This window comes from Diabrotica undecimpunctata, chromosome 8, assembly GCF_040954645.1.
Source record: "Diabrotica undecimpunctata isolate CICGRU chromosome 8, icDiaUnde3, whole genome shotgun sequence".
Classification (NCBI taxonomy): Eukaryota; Metazoa; Arthropoda; class Insecta; order Coleoptera; family Chrysomelidae; genus Diabrotica; species Diabrotica undecimpunctata.
The window spans coordinates 95,605,517-95,622,017 of NC_092810.1; the positions used below are offsets into that span (position 1 = coordinate 95,605,517).

General features: G+C 35.0%; 1 protein-coding gene across 2 annotated transcripts in view; it reads left to right on the forward strand.

The window, feature by feature from the left end:
• The first annotated feature begins 11,893 nt into the window (after positions 1-11,893).
• The window catches only part of LOC140447782 (juvenile hormone esterase-like), a 123,274-nt gene continuing 118,666 nt past the window's right edge, over positions 11,894-16,501 (forward strand). The window contains exon 1 of one of the 2 annotated variants that reach the window (XM_072540639.1): positions 11,894-12,108. In XM_072540639.1, coding sequence (XP_072396740.1) covers positions 11,954-12,108 — 155 coding nt within the window. In that variant the 5' untranslated portion in view covers positions 11,894-11,953. The remainder of the gene's footprint in view (positions 12,109-16,501) is intronic. The other variant, XM_072540640.1, reaches the window with a different exon arrangement.

Consider the following 16,501-nt stretch of genomic DNA (forward strand, 5'->3'; position numbering starts at 1 on the left):
AGTTCAAAAACATTAAAATAATTCAGATAAGTAGGATAATATCCAACAAACATTTCGGAGAAGGAAAGTTATTAAATCCTTGGATTTCCTGTACTAAACATAGTGTAAGCTTTGCATAAATTATTTCTTTGTTATACTTGAGTGACCCGCATAAGTTTAAGTGAAAGCCACAGACAATTGAACGGGGTTTTTCAAAATACATTAATGCAGTGATTAAAGACAATAGAAGGGATTATAGAAAGTGGTTTTTGTTAGTTTTTAAGAATTATAGAAAAATATTATTTGTAAATAAGTTTTAGGAAATTTATAAGTATAGGTAAAAATTTGTTTGTTATCGAAATGAAAAAATGGGGGAATTGTGACGAGTTGTGATTGGCGGAGATTGAAAAAGGTGGGATAAGTATGTAGGAAAAAAGTTTAGCGAGATTGAGGAGAGAGAAAAGATATAGTCAGTTGATTTTCCAAGTCTGTAAGAGGAACAGTGATTGTTCTCTGGTGGTTCCAAAGAAGTAGCAAGCAGTAGTGTTGAATGTTAGTGAGTTTTTGTGGAGTTAGTGTATCTGACAGTAGCTGAAGCAGCAAAATATTGTAAGTCATATTTTCCTACTTATATTCCAAGAGTCACTGTTCAGGCCAACGAGAGATTCAGTTTATCGTAAAGAGAAGATATTCCAAGAGTCATTTTTCACTCGGGCCAACGAGAGATTCAGTTTATCGAGAGGAGAAAGGCTATCATAATTTGAATGATTTTTGCTTTTGAAGGAGATCATTAGGGACGATATACTTGCAACAATCTGTTGTAAGATTGCTGATTACATAGGGAGCGGTTGAGAGGAGATAATACAGTCTACAAGGAACAAGGATTTGGACCACTCATCATCAGAGAGAGATATTTTTGTTTTCTGCAGTTTTTTTTTTCTTTTATTGATAACACAATTTTTACTCGTAATTTAGAAAGGATATAAATATTTTGATTAGGAGAGTTAGAATAGTTTGGGATTTTGAGTTTTCAATTAATATTGTTTGTACCATAAATTTTGATTGTTCACGTACGGAGAACAAAATTTTGAGAATCCTTATATGAGATTTGTTTATTGAAAACTTTTGAGTGTGAATTATTTCATTATTTTTATTTCAATATATAGTGTTAGATCATATGTGTTTTTTATTATTCCGGTATTCTCTGGACCTTACCTTTCACATGTAATAGCATAGATATTGAAGCACGAATTTAACCCTGAGATAAAAGAATTAAAAATGGTGATAGAGTCATAATCATATCATTTAAATAATTTTAATTAATCAAAAAAATTAATTAGCTAATTATTGCTTGGCGCACCAAGACTTTAAATATCACAATAACTGGCTTCCAAAACGTGGGGCTTGAAAATATCGCAGCTTTACATTTGAAGGAAGGGAAAGAGATCTGGAATAAGTACAGGTGATCCAGAGATAAAAACATATAACATTGAGGGAATTTGAATTTGAAAGTATTTTGACAATTTTTCCAGGGAATATAAATTTGATTTATTGTTTGATCGTAGTTAGTGGATATTTACTGCTATTGAATTATTTGATTTTATTTTCTTTACCAATCGTACATTTGATATTTATTTTGAATTATTTGAATTTTACTGATTGCATATTTGATATTTGTCGTGAAAATTTAATACATTTGGGGAGAAATATTGTCGTGTTCTGAAACATATAGAGTGTTGTAAAATTTCACATTTGGCGGGGACAAAAACAATAACAAAAAGTAACAACATGTCTGTCACAAGGAGACAAAGTAAAATGCAGGAAAGGAAGGAGGATAACAGAGAAGATGAAACAATTTTGGAAGAAGTATCGGATAATGAAGGAAATGTGACAATAGTTGAGGAGAGAAAAGAACTATCAGGAATAGATAAATTACAACTAATGCAACTCCAGTCACTAAAAATGGATAGAAATCAACAAGAAACAAAACAAACAATAGAACTAAATAACAGAAATATAGAGCAGCGTTTGGAAAACTATGAACAAAAATTAGAAGAAAATGATAGAAAAATGGAAAAGCGTTTGGACAAATATGAAAATGAGGTAAAAGTCTGTTTAGAAAAAGTCAGAGAAGAAACAGAGAGGAAACTAGAGATGCAGAGAGAAGAAATAGAAACTAAAATGAAAGATATTAAGACTGTACAGAAAAAGGAATTAGAACAGTTAGAAACAAAATTTGAAATGGCTTTACAAGAAGACAAGAAAGAAATAGAAAAACAAATTGAGGATATCAGAAAACAACGAGATATGGGAGACAGGAGAGAAGTACTCATCCAAAGTCCGGGTGACATAAAAATACAGTTTGTCGGGGATGTTCGGAAAACACACCCAGTACCGTTTGTTAAAAATTTGAAAACCAAATTACAACATATTAGATATTTTGACGATTGCAAAGAAACAATTAGAAACCATTTGAAAGAAGGAGCAGCGTTATGGTATGAAAGCAAGGAAGATGAGTTTGAAAATTGGACAGATTTTGAAAATAAATTTCTCAACTATTTCTGGGGGAAAAATAAACAGAGAGAAATCAACCAAGAGCTACAGAATGGAAAATATCACGAAAAAATGGGAATATCTGAAGAAAGATATGCTTTGCAGATATATAACAATTCAAAATATCTAGAATACAAATATTCTACCGAACAGCTGGTAGAAATGATCAGCAGACATTTTGAGGAAACGTTGGAAGATCACGTGATTTTGAGAAACTATCAAGATATTGATAGTTTGTGCCAATTCCTTCAATTAAAAGAAGCGAAAAGAAAAGAAATGAGAAATAGAAGACAACATGACCAATATAATGGACCGGAAAGAAGGTATTCATCAAATTATGACCAGAGAAACCGACATCCCAGATCAACAAACGAATATAGGCCGAGAAATTACAATAATTACAATAGACAACAAAATTACGATAACCGGAATGATACACAAAATAGAACAAATGAAAATCACAACAGGAATAGAGATGCACAAAATCCTCCGAATAGGAATACGAACGAACAAAGGGACGATAGAAATAATCAGAGATTCCAACGACAAAACAGAAGAGAGATGAATCATGTAGCAATAGAAAAAGAGGAAGAAGAAGTATTCAATGAATCCAGACAGGATTTTCAATAAGGCATCCACTAAACAAAAGTAAAAAACTCACCGGTATATTTTGTCACCCGAGAGAGTTTATACAGTTGGCGGGAAACGAAAAACAAAATTCTAATTCCAGTCTAATTTTTTTAGATGCATTTATAAAACATAAAGCGATTAAAATTCTGATTGATTTTGGATCGGAAATTTCGTTAATCAATAAAAAACTAGTAAAAGAATTAAATATGGACAGATTTGTGTATAAGATTCCGAGGGTGGCTTTAGTGGGTGCAAATAATAAAAAATTGACGACAGTAAACGAAGGTTTAGGAGTAAGGATCAGAGTGGGAGACCAATTCTATATTATGCAATGTGTGGTGATCAAAGATCTAAATCATGATATGATAGCGGGAATTGATGAATTGAGTGAAAAACATATCACCATCAATTTTTCGGAAAATCAACTGGAAATCAGAGCAGAACCAGACAACATAGAAGAAGAAAAGGAAACAGACAGGAGAAAATTTTCTGAAAGGATAAATGGACAAGAAAAACATAAAGAAATCAATATGACGGTAGAGGATAAATCGAAAGCTCAAGAAAAAAATCAATCCGAAGAGGAAAAGAGAATAAAAAAAAAGAAGAAGAGTTCGAAAAGAAAGCAGGAAAAAAAGGAAGTTATAAGCAGAAAAATGGAAGGAGCCGAAACATGGTGCTCGGAATACCAGATAGAAATTAAAGATAAAGAAAAAATAGAAGAAGAAATAACGGAAGAGGACAGAGAAGAAATGGCAATTATGGACGAGAATCCAGAATTTTGTGAAGAAGTAATACGGACAGTGAACACATGTGAACAAACTGAGGATGAAAGAAAAATAATATGTGGAGAAAACATGGAGAAGGAAATAGAGAAGATTTTAGAAAATTATGGAGATCTTATTAATGAAGAAAGCCGAGTGGCTAAAAAATTATGAACATTCTTTTAAAGTTAAAAACTTGGAAAATTTTAAATCGAAAACATATCCAATCCCGTATAAATACAGGCAAAGCGTCGGACAGGAAATTGAAAATATGATCAAAGACAAGGTGATCGAAAGATGTGACTCTCCATATATCAACCCGATAGTATGCGTAAAAAAATCAAATGGTGATTTGCGATTATGTTTAGATGCAAGAAACATTAATTCGCACACAATCGCGCAATACGAAGCGCCTTTGAACATAGAAGCCATTTTTGGACGAATCACAGGATCACACATTTTCTCCAAAATCGATTTGAAACACAGTTTTTGGTTAATACCTTTGGCAGAAAAGTGTCGAAATTATACCGCTTTTTCTATCGACGGAGTGGTGTACCGATTTAGGGTAGTACCATTTGGACTACAAAGTGCATGCGCTGCTTTGGTTCGCGCATTACACACAATTTTAAATAGGCATGGGGAATTTGTTGTACATTACATAGATGATTTATTAATTTTCTCACCGGATATAACAAGCCATCTACGACATATTCATACTGTTCTCGAAGAACTTGATCAAGCCGGATTAAAATTAAATATTCAAAAGTGTCAGTTTTTCCAAAAAGAGGTATTGTATTTAGGATTCAAATTAGACACAAAAGGGATTAGTCTTGCAGAAGATAGAATCGAAGTCATAAACAACTACCCTAGGCCAACCAATTTAAAAACTTTGCGGGGATTTTTAGGAATGGTAAACTATTTCAAAAAGCTGATACCAGACCTCAGTACAAAAGAAATACCGCTAATAGCATTACTTAAGAAAAATGTCAGATGGAAATGGGGAACGGAACAAGAAATCGCTTTCAAAAATTTAAAAGGAGCGTTTTCCACAGCTGTAAGAGTGCACCACCCAAGATATGAGCAACCTTTCATTCTCAGGACCGATGCTTCCATAAAAAAATTTGCAGGGGTGTTATCACAGATACAAGACGATATAGAGGTGCCAATATGTTTTGTTTCCCGTGTAACCAAAACGTATGAGAGAAAATACAGCGTTACTGAATTAGAGTTTGCCAGTGTGTTATTTTGTGTAAACAAATTACGTTTTTACCTACTTGGGGCAAGATTCACCATTGAAACGGACCACGCAGCGTTGATACACATAATGAAAAATAGGTTGGTAAATAATAGAATTCATAGGGGCATTCTTTTACTCCAAGAATATGATTTTGAATTTAAATATATCAAAGGAACGGACAATATTTTGGCTGATGCGTTGACGAGAGATGAACAATTCCGCAAAGAGGATCACAAAACTCTCCACGTAGGCATGAACATAATGAGAGAAGAAGCAGGCTTATTTTCGTTGGCCAAAATCAGGGAAAATCAGGAAGAATTGAATGAAAGAGAAAAGCAAAGGGCTGAACAAGAAAATAACCTATATTTTAAGAGGGTCGATGGTAAAGAACTCTATGTAATCACGGAGCAAATGGCAAAAGAAGTTTTTTTAAAGTTACACTGTGACAACGGACATATTGGAAGTAGAAAGGTGTGGCTTATGTTCAGGGAGAACTACATTTGTCGACAGGACTATACAATAGCCAAGGAGGTGACTCGAAATTGTGTGACATGCCAAAAGTGTAAAAGTAGGAACTTTAAAAATGAAAACGTCACAAAAAACGTCGTAGCTCGGAAGAAACTGGATATTGTTGCTATTGATATGTTGAGCGATTTGATACCAACAACTCAAAGGAATAAACACATATTAGTTATGGTGGATCTTTTCTCAAAATATGTTAAATTGTACGCATGCAGAACCACAAAAGGAATTGAAATACTTAGGAAGATAGACAATTTTATAGAAACGGTGGGAAGACCAGACAATATTTTATTGGACAATGCGACATATTTTAGGAACGAACGTTTTAAAAGGGAATTAAGAGAGAGAGGCATCGATACAAAATTTATAAGCATCCGTCATCCACAGAGCAACCCATCGGAGCGTTTTATACAAGAAGTCACAAAATTTCTACGAATTGCCGCGGAAGAACATCATCGACATTGGGACAGAAAAGTGTTTGAGATCGAGACCTATTTGAATTGTGCTCCAAATACGGTTACCAAAGAGACGCCTTTATATATAATGAAAGGAACAATGCCTACAAGACCGTGGGAAGACACCGCCCCCAAACAATACGAAGAAGTGATCGAATTGGTTCAAAGAAGATTGAGACGAAGTGGAGAGAAATATCTCCAAAGACAAGAGAGAACCCGAAGAAGAAGGCCGATCAAATTCCAGAAAGGAGATAAAGTCTTAGTGAATGCACTGAGGGTGTCGAATTTACAAAATGGTATTTGTGCTAAATTGATGCCGATATTTGAAGGTCCATATAGGGTCAATACGGAAAATGGGGTAAATAGTTATGAATTAGCGCACATAGAGACAGGAAATATACGGGGTATTTTTAACATTCACGACATCTATCAATATCATGAATAGATTTTAATAACATAGTGAAATAATTTGATCCTAGAAAACTTTTGTCATTTTTAAAATTTAACAAAGAGTTTTCGGCAGATCAAATGGCGGGGATTTGTTATGATATGTAAAATCGAGAAAAATATTGGTTTGTTTAAAAATATTTCAAAGTTCAAAAACATTAAAATAATTCAGATAAGTAGGATAATATCCAACAAACATTTCGGAGAAGGAAAGTTATTAAATCCTTGGATTTCCTGTACTAAACATAGTGTAAGCTTTGCATAAATTATTTCTTTGTTATACTTGAGTGACCCGCATAAGTTTAAGTGAAAGCCACAGACAATTGAACGGGGTTTTTCAAAATACATTAATGCAGTGATTAAAGACAATAGAAGGGATTATAGAAAGTGGTTTTTGTTAGTTTTTAAGAATTATAGAAAAATATTATTTGTAAATAAGTTTTAGGAAATTTATAAGTATAGGTAAAAATTTGTTTGTTATCGAAATGAAAAAATGGGGGAATTGTGACGAGTTGTGATTGTCGGAGATTGAAAAAGGTGGGATAAGTATGTAGGAAAAAAGTTTAGCGAGATTGAGGAGAGAGAAAAGATATAGTCAGTTGATTTTCCAAGTCTGTAAGAGGAACAGTGATTGTTCTCTGGTGGTTCCAAAGAAGTAGCAAGCAGTAGTGTTGAATGTTAGTAAGTTTTTGTGGAGTTAGTGTATCTGACAGTAGCTGAAGCAGCAAAATATTGTAAGTCATATTTTCCTACTTATATTCCAAGAGTCACTGTTCAGGCCAACGAGAGATTCAGTTTATCGTAAAGAGAAGATATTCCAAGAGTCATTTTTCACTCGGGCCAACGAGAGATTTAGTTTATCGAGAGGAGAAAGGCTATCATAATTTGAATGATTTTTGCTTTTGAAGGAGATCATTAAGGACGATATACTTGCAACAATCTGTTGTAAGATTGCTGATTACATAGGGAGCGGTTGAGAGGAGATAATACAGTCTACAAGGAACAAGGATTTGGACCACTCATCATCAGAGAGAGATATTTTTGTTTTCTGCAGTTTTTTTTTTCTTTTATTGATAACACAATTTTTACTCGTAATTTAGAAAGGATATAAATATTTTGATTAGGAGAGTTAGAATAGTTTGGGATTTTGAGTTTTCAATTAATATTGTTTGTACCATAAATTTTGATTGTTCACGTACGGAGAACAAAATTTTGAGAATCCTTATATGAGATTTGTTTATTGAAAACTTTTGAGTGTGAATTATTTCATTATTTTTATTTCAATATATAGTGTTAGATCATATGTGTTTTTTATTATTCCGGTATTCTCTGGACCTTACCTTTCACATGTAATAGCATAGATATTGAAGCACGAATTTAACCCTGAGATAAAAGAATTAAAAATTGTGATAGAGTCATAATCATATCATTTAAATAATTTTAATTAATCAAAAAAATTAATTAGCTAATTATTGCTTGGCGCACCAAGACTTTAAATATCACAATAATATATCTAGAGGCGTGATGCGAATGATCAACTCCATTGCAGCAGTTGGTGTTGTTTTCATGGCACCTGTTATATTTATCCAAACCATCCGCTGAATATGGTTTAGTTTGTTAATCGCTGTTGCCTGTAGCACTTTTGGTACCCAAGCAATAGCTCCGTAAGTTAGCATTGGCCTTATGACAGCGGTGTAGACCCAGGCGATCAGCCTGGGCGTGAGGCCGCAGGTGCGTCCGACCGTTCGTCGACACTGCTTATAGGCAATATATGCTGTTTTAGCTCTACCATCTAAGTTCCAGTGCTAACTTACTGTCAAGGGTAATACCAAGGTACTTCACCTCGTCAGAAAAATTTAGACTGTAATTTAGAATTCTTGAGGGTATTAAGCCCGTGATTCTTCTTTTCCTGGTAAAGAGGACCATCTCTATTTTCTTAGGATTTATAGATAGTGAGTGTTCCTTGCACCATGTTTCTATTAGTCGGAGAGCAACTTGTGATCTATCACATAGTGTGTTCTCAAACTCACTGCTTTGCAGGACAGCAATATCGTCTGCATAGGCTATTGTGTAGAAACCGTTGCTGCTGAGTTGGTCAACCAGGGTATCTAGAACTATGTTCCAGAGTAGTGGTGATAGCACCCCTCCCTTTGGACACCCCCTCGTAACCATGCCTCTAACAGAAACGTCTTCTAAATTTATGCTTATTGCTCTATTAGAAAGCATACTGAATATCTATTCGCTTATGACCAGGGGAACATTCCTGACGTTGAGCTGTTGAGTGATAGTTGGGAATGTGGTTTTATCAAACGCTTCCTCAATGTCTATGAATATACCTAGGGTAGATTCTTTATTATCCAGCGATCTTTCAATTCTTCCCACTATATGATGCAGTGCAGAACGGTAGATCTTCCCGAAGTATATGCATGTTGATTTGGGTGAAGTGGGTTATTGACCAGAACTTCATCGCTTATGTACCTCTCGCATAGCCTTTCCATCGTTTTCAACAGAAAGGATGTTAGGCTAATTAGTCGGAAAGCCTTTGGTAGGGTGTAGTCCATCCTACCTGGTTTTGGTATGAAGACCACACGTACCCCTCTCCACTTCCTAGGAATATATTCCCAGGACTAAAGAGGCTCTGAATATTTCCACGAGGTACGGCAGAAGGATATCCAGTCCCCCCTAGTAGGGCTGGATATATGCCGTCAGGCCCTGGTGATTTGAAAGGGGTGAAGCACAATATGGCCCATTTTACCTTTTTCTCATTAATCATTGTCTGGCGAGATGCCAGTCGTTTATTAAGGGTATGATTGCTTCTTCCATCCGGTTTGGTGCTGTTAAGACACTAGAACCGGGAAAGTGTGTTTTCATCAGGACCTCAGCACTCATCAGAAGGTTGGAAGTTTTGTTCCCATCTTCCTTCTTTAGTATGCCGACATGCCGATGTGGGTCCTTTGAGAGCGCTTTTTGTAGCCTGGAAGCCTGCGGGAAATCTTCGATTTCCTCACAGAAGATTCTCCAAGCAGCTCTTTGTCTTTGTCTGCAGACTTTTTTAAACTCTCTGAGATTTGATTAATAAGAATCCCAGTCCTCTTTGAGTTTGGTGCATTTCGCTCTATTAAAAGCTGTTCTTGCTATCTTCCTAAGGTGTTCCAATTCAGTGTACCACCAAGAGTTGGTTTTGCGACTTTCCTGGACCATCCTTATTGGACAGGATTTTTTATAAGCATAGCTTATTTTGTTTTGGGTAGATACCGTATACCCTTCCAATTCTGTATTAGTTCTTTGAGTTGAAGCCTTTTCATTTTGCAAAGCATCTTCTAAGAGTCGGTTGTAGAGTTCTACATCCGTCCTCCTAGGGTCGCGCGATTTGATAAGGCTTTTTTCCAGACTAATATTATAGGTTAGCCAGCGGTGGCCAGACATAGAAATATCCTCCGATACCTGCCAGTTCTGAATTTTATTCGATATTTCAGCTGTTGCCAGCGTGATATCTATGACTGTTTGGCTACGAACATTAATAAAGGTAGGTTCGGTGCCCTTATTTAAGATATACTAATCTTTTATAATAATATAGTCATGAAGAGACTTACCTCGAGCATTGTTATCTCTGCTGCCCCACCCTAAGTGGTGAGAGTTCGAATCGCAGCCGATAATAAGTTCTACCTTCTGACTGAGACAATGGTCTACCAGATCTTCCATTTCCCTTGTTGGTGGTAGGGTGGCTGCATCTGAGGGTAGATAGACTGATGCTAGTATCAACTCTCTATTTTTGCCCTTTTCCCATGGGCACTTCACTTTAACAGCAGTTACGTCTGAGGTGCAAAACTGCGCCATGGGGGAGGCTTTGATTTTTATGGGAATATATATTGCTGTGCTCGGTTGTTGATTGTTTGGTAAGCTGAAAATTTGTCCGTTTAGGCTGCTAAGACCAGTTATTTTGGTCTTATTTATCCATTTTTTGTGTTGGAAGTTGCATTGAATAATAGTAACCTTATTTTTTTCGACGCCCTTGCCCATGGCTTAGGTATCGTTTCGGTTCTTTTTAGGTCTCCATTTCTTCCTCGGTTGAGGACGGGGCGGCCTCAGTTGTTTCGGAACCTCCTCCGCAGAGTTCGTCGACCATCATCTGATGATCTTCTCCCTGCTGTGGGAGAAGATCATCATCATCAAGAAGGCACACCGCTTGTTTAACTAAACAAAAATGTTTTACAACGACACAGAACCGCTTCCGACTACAGATTTACTATCACTGTGGTAATACGCGCGCCATATTTTAACACTGGTATGTCGCAATGACTAATACACTTACTTCCCTCCACCCTGCAAGCTTCTAAGAACTTATTGGTATTTAACATCATTTTATTTCTGGTACATTATTTACTTTTACCCTGCTATTCGGGTTGTATTAATGGTAACCGGTAATTATTAATAATTCCCATTTAATCATATTTACCGTAATATATACATCCTCTGGAGAAATATTTTATAAGCTTAGATTTTCTGAGGACTATTAGTCAACCAATGGAAAAAGTCCAGAATAAATACAATACCGTTTCAAGATTTGTTAAAGTTGTACCCTGAACGTAGAAAAATTACAAGAAAAAAATATTTGGATTTACAGTAACTAGAGAACTTGATGCCGAGAGATTACCATAAGTATTATGCCGATCTTCCTCATGAAAACTAGAAATACGTTATAGATCATAAGTATAATTCCGTTTGTTTTGTTTTTAATTAAACCTATTTTATAATCACCAATGGATTGTTATTTGAATCAATTTCTGGGGCATATCAGTTAAATTCAACACTATGTATTTTACCTGTAAAAGAAAATTAGATAACTGCTTAAAATACCCTAGTGTTTTAGGGATCATTGTATAAACGATTATGTATTAGCAAAAATAATAGGTAATAATATTATCTACCAAATGGATTGTAATTTTTGTCGTCAGTAGCTTATAAAACATATTATGTTTTATGTCTCTCCTGAAAAATTTGTTCAAATGTAGTTGGCCGATTTTAGAATTAAGGTATCGATATGTAAAATTACAGAAAAACTGAGTCCAATGGGACACTTTTGGGCTTTGGACTATTGTTGGGATAAGAAACAGCGATAATTATCTATTTAAAAAAATCTGATGTCTTGCTTCTATATGTACATAAATTTCTTTATTAAAAATAATTTTGTCCACCGTGTATAAACAACAAACTAAATAACCTCACTAAACTTTGAGTAATTGATTATTAAATTTTGATATAAAATCCGGCAAGAAAACAAATTATGACATAGTAATTAATTAGAGGCTAGTGTTATATAATTAGGCAATATAAGTATCTGCCAGTACAAAATAAAAATTAGTATTAAAATGATACTGGTGCGTACGATCATTTTGCTGTCTTTGACTTCACTTTTTTCTACTTTTAACCTTGGGGTTGAAGGTACGGTGTGTGTGGACCAGTATGATCCGAACGCAGATAATACGGGTGTTTGCCAAAAGGGTCTAAATCATGGAGAAGCAGCGTAAGTACACAATTCACTAGTTGTAATTAAAATCAAGGACATGGACAATATAATTATAAATAATTATGACGCATTTTAAACATAAATATAAATAATATAATAGAAAAACTAATATACTTACATCAAAACCTTGTTAAATATGTAAAATTATGCCGCACAGACAGGAACAAGTGTTCCAGTGCAACATTTATGGCACTGGACAGAAGTCGATGATATTATCAGAGTATACCGTATGCATTGCAATGTGCTCAATGGCACATTTGGCTCAGTCCCCATTTATGTATGTCTCAACACAGCTCATGGGATGTCTTAATACGGTTTAGAATCTTTTACTCAAAATGGGCTAATTCCATACCTGGTAGACGGTTATTGAGATTTATTGCTATCTGTGGTGAGGTTACCATTTTCCAGCATTCCTTCCATTTTGAGTGAGCGCCGAAATCTTCCTCATGTAGTTGCATTGCCGCAATGAGTGGAGACAATCTAGGTTTAAGCCGCTTCAGTGAGATATCTGGGACATCTATATGTATCGGTAGCTTGGGGTTTGCAATTATTTTTCTATATTCCCTTAGGAGACTGTCTTGTATAAGGATGTCTGGATCTAAGATATCAGTTACAACAGCTGGTAATCTATCTGCTGATAATTTAGATGATGATTTAGAGCTGATAATTTAAGACTTGTGGCATTAGCTTCCCAGGATATTCCGCATAATTTGTAAATAATGTTATTTCAAGTATTTATTTTGGCTGCAGTGTTTTCTAGATGTTTGTTGAATGACAGCGTTCTATCCATTGTGATAGCTAGATATTTCAGGTATGGGTTAAAACGTAGAAGGTTATTATAAAAATATACTTTAATCTTGTTATTTGCTGACTTGTTATTCATACGAAAGCAGGCAACCTCCGTTTTATTCGTATTTGGAATAATAAGCCTCAAGTCACTGAAGAATTTACCAAGAACTATCTAATCTTCTGTCATTATGTTGCTTGTGCATTTCGTTATGTTATTGCGTATGGCTAGTGCTAAGTCATTAGCATATGCATATTTTTTTGCCATCGTTAGAGGGATGTCAGCTATATACCGACTAAAGAGGATTATGGCAAGCACCGATCCTCGAGGAAGCCCATTTTATAATTTTCTTTTCCTGCTCCTACTGCTTCCAGTTATTATTTGAAAAGACTTATTGCACAGCATATTGTTTATTAGGGTAGTTGGTAACTGGATTATCTTTGTTATAATCTTCATGGTGAAAACTTAATACCGCAAAAAGTTTTTCAATTGTAGTTTCATTGATGGTGCTCATTGTTTAATGAACTATTATTTTCTAAGTGTTTTCTATTAAGGTGTAAAATGGTCAAGAGTTTATTGCTTTTACTTTGTGATTTTTTTTTATTTAATAAAACTCCAACAGGAATCTTATGATTATTGCTATCTGATCATTCACTTCGATCAATAAGCAAGTTAGTTCTATATACAAAAATTACGAAAAACTTATCTAAGGTTACATTCAGCAATATTCCTTAGGCTCTAATACATTATAGTACTACTAGCTAACGTGTACACTTTAGCCGCACTTTGTTCTGCTTTTTCACTTTTACTCACTTATAGCACTAACTCAAACGGTTTCGTTCTCTTAAGTCTTCTTATCTGGTTGGCGTTGTCTAGGAGTTTGATGGCCTCGACATTTACGTGGTTGGAGAGCCTTTGTTCATGACTCTCGGCAAACTTACTTATTGTCTGGATAACCGTATCCATTTGAAGGTCTCGATGAAGATCACAGTTTCTGAAGTACCATGGAGCGTTAACGACGTTCCTTAATAATTTATTCTGATATCGTTGTATAATTTGGATGTTACTTTCTTTTGTACAGTCCCATAGCTGTATTCCATATGTCCATATCGGTTTAAGGACTTGCTTATACTGTAACAAATTTGTTATAAGTAGACAGAGTGGATTTTTTTCCCATCAACCAGTACATCTTTCTGAACTTAATTTCTAATTCCTCTTTTTTTTTAATATGTGCTACCAACGTAGCTTGGAATCTAATGTCATACCCAAATATTTTGCACTATTTGCATAAGGTATTTGATTTCTATTTATACTAACTGAGATATGCTGTTCTCTTTTGTTAGTAAAATTGACATGAACAGATTTTGTTTCATTCAGTTTGATACGCCATCGCCTGGTCCAGATGTTAATTTGTTCAACAGAGTTCTGTAGTATGGTTGCTGCATCCTCGTGGTTTTGTCCGACTGCTAAAATGCATGTGTCGTCTGCAAATGTCACAATTGTGTTAGGTTCTAATGATGGAATATCGCTGGTATAGAGCAGGTATAGCACTGGCCCCAGGACACTTCCTTGTGGAACTCCAGCTTTAACTTCTTTTAATTCTGAGTATAATCCCTCATATTTGACTCGAAAGTATCTGTCAGATATATATATGATTCTAGTAGTTCAGAATATTGTTTTGGTGAGTAGCATCTCATTTTATGATATAATCCATCATGCCACACTTTGTCAAAAGCCTGCGCTACATCGAGGAAAATTGCGGAACAGACTTTTCCTTCTTCTAGAGCTTTTTCTACTATATCTATTATTTATGCACCTGGTCTATCGTTTAGTGGCTTGCTCTAAATCCAAACTGATGTTTAGGAATTAGATTTTTTTCCTCTATAATCGGTTTTAGTCTCTTCAAGAGTAATTTTTCGTATAATTTAGAGATGACAGGTAACAGTAAAATAGGCCTATATGAAGAAGCTTCTTGTGGAGGTTTTCCTGGTTTTAGTGTCATTATAATTTCTGCCACCTTCCATAACTTTGGTACGTACCTCAACCTAAAGGAAGCGTTTATAAGATGTGTTAATTTTACTATAGCTTTCCTTGGAAGTTGCTTTAACACTTCCCCAGTAATTAGACCAAATCCAGGAGCTCTCTTTGAATTTATATTTTCTTTTATTTCCAAATATACTTCTTTTGGAGTTACAGGGCTAATCTCCATTTTATCTTGATTAGGGAGCTCCCAGTTAATTATTTCTCGTTCTTCATTAGGTTAAAAAGTATTTTCTATGTGGTCAGCAAACCTGTTGGCCTTTTGTGTATTGCTTCTTGCCCAGCTACCATTAGTATTTCTAATTGGTGGATTCTGTAAGATTGGCCTTTTTAATCGTTTGGTAGCCTTCCACAATGAGTAATCAGTAGCGCTATCATTTGATAGTTCACTTAGGTAGATGCTAATCGATTCGTTTTTAATTTTTTGAATTTCTCTTTTTAATTTTTGTGTGGCATTATTAAATCTAGTTTTATCAACTGGTGCTCTAGACTGATGCCACTTGCGTCTTATTTTTTTTTCGGTTATCATTTCTCTGATTTCTTTCGGGTAGTTATTTCCTTTTATTCTTTCGACACTGTTCGCGTGCTGTTGTTCCAAGCAGCTTCTTGTACATTTTTGTTGAGTAATTCTACTTCTGCCTCTAGTTGATCAACGGTTCTTAATGGAACTGAGAGGTTAATCTTCTCTAAGGTCTATCTGGAAACTTTTCCAGTCAGTATTTTTGTTAACAAGTCTAGGGGGGATTTCTTTTTTGATAACAGTGTCACTGAGTGTGAGAATAATTGGAGAATGGCCCGAGTTCATATCCAATGCCTCTTCTATCTATATGTAATTTGTTGAAATATTTCTGACTACAAAGAAGTCAATAAGGTCTGGGATTTTATTTGTGTCAGTAGGCCAGTATGTTGGCTTTCCCGTTGATATTGCGTCGCATTTTATATATTTCATTGCTTCTAAAAATTCTTTCCGTTTGGTGGTATTTAGTCGTGACCCCCAATGCGTATGTTTTGCATTAAAGTCATCTCCAAGGATAAATCTATGTCCTTAACTGGTCAAGAAATCTACATATTGATTTTTCTTGATGGCATGTCTTGGCGGAATGTAAACCGCTGTGAGGATTACCTCACAGTTTTTACATTTAATTTTTACTGATGTGGCCTGAAATTCTATAGTTCTGTATCCCTTTTCCTGATAGTGCATAATATTTTCTTTCTTTTCTCTAAATCTGATATATGACTCATTCGTAAAATGAGTCATATATTAGAAATAAGGCATATGTCTATTTTTTCTATATCTAGTATCGCTTGTAGTTCTTGCTGATGTTTCAAGATGCCATTTGCATTTCATTCTACTATTCGTAAACTACCCGCCATTACCAAGTCTTTTAGGTATAGCTCCTTTGGTGCTATATTCTATTCTGGTTATACGCTCATCCAGGTTAGTTAATCTCTCTAATATTTTCTGTAGTGTTTGTTCTATTTTCAGATCTTTTTGACTACTATAGTTTTCTTCGTTACTTTTACCAGCTACTACCATGCTATAAGTTCTTGTTTTGTTTTTTT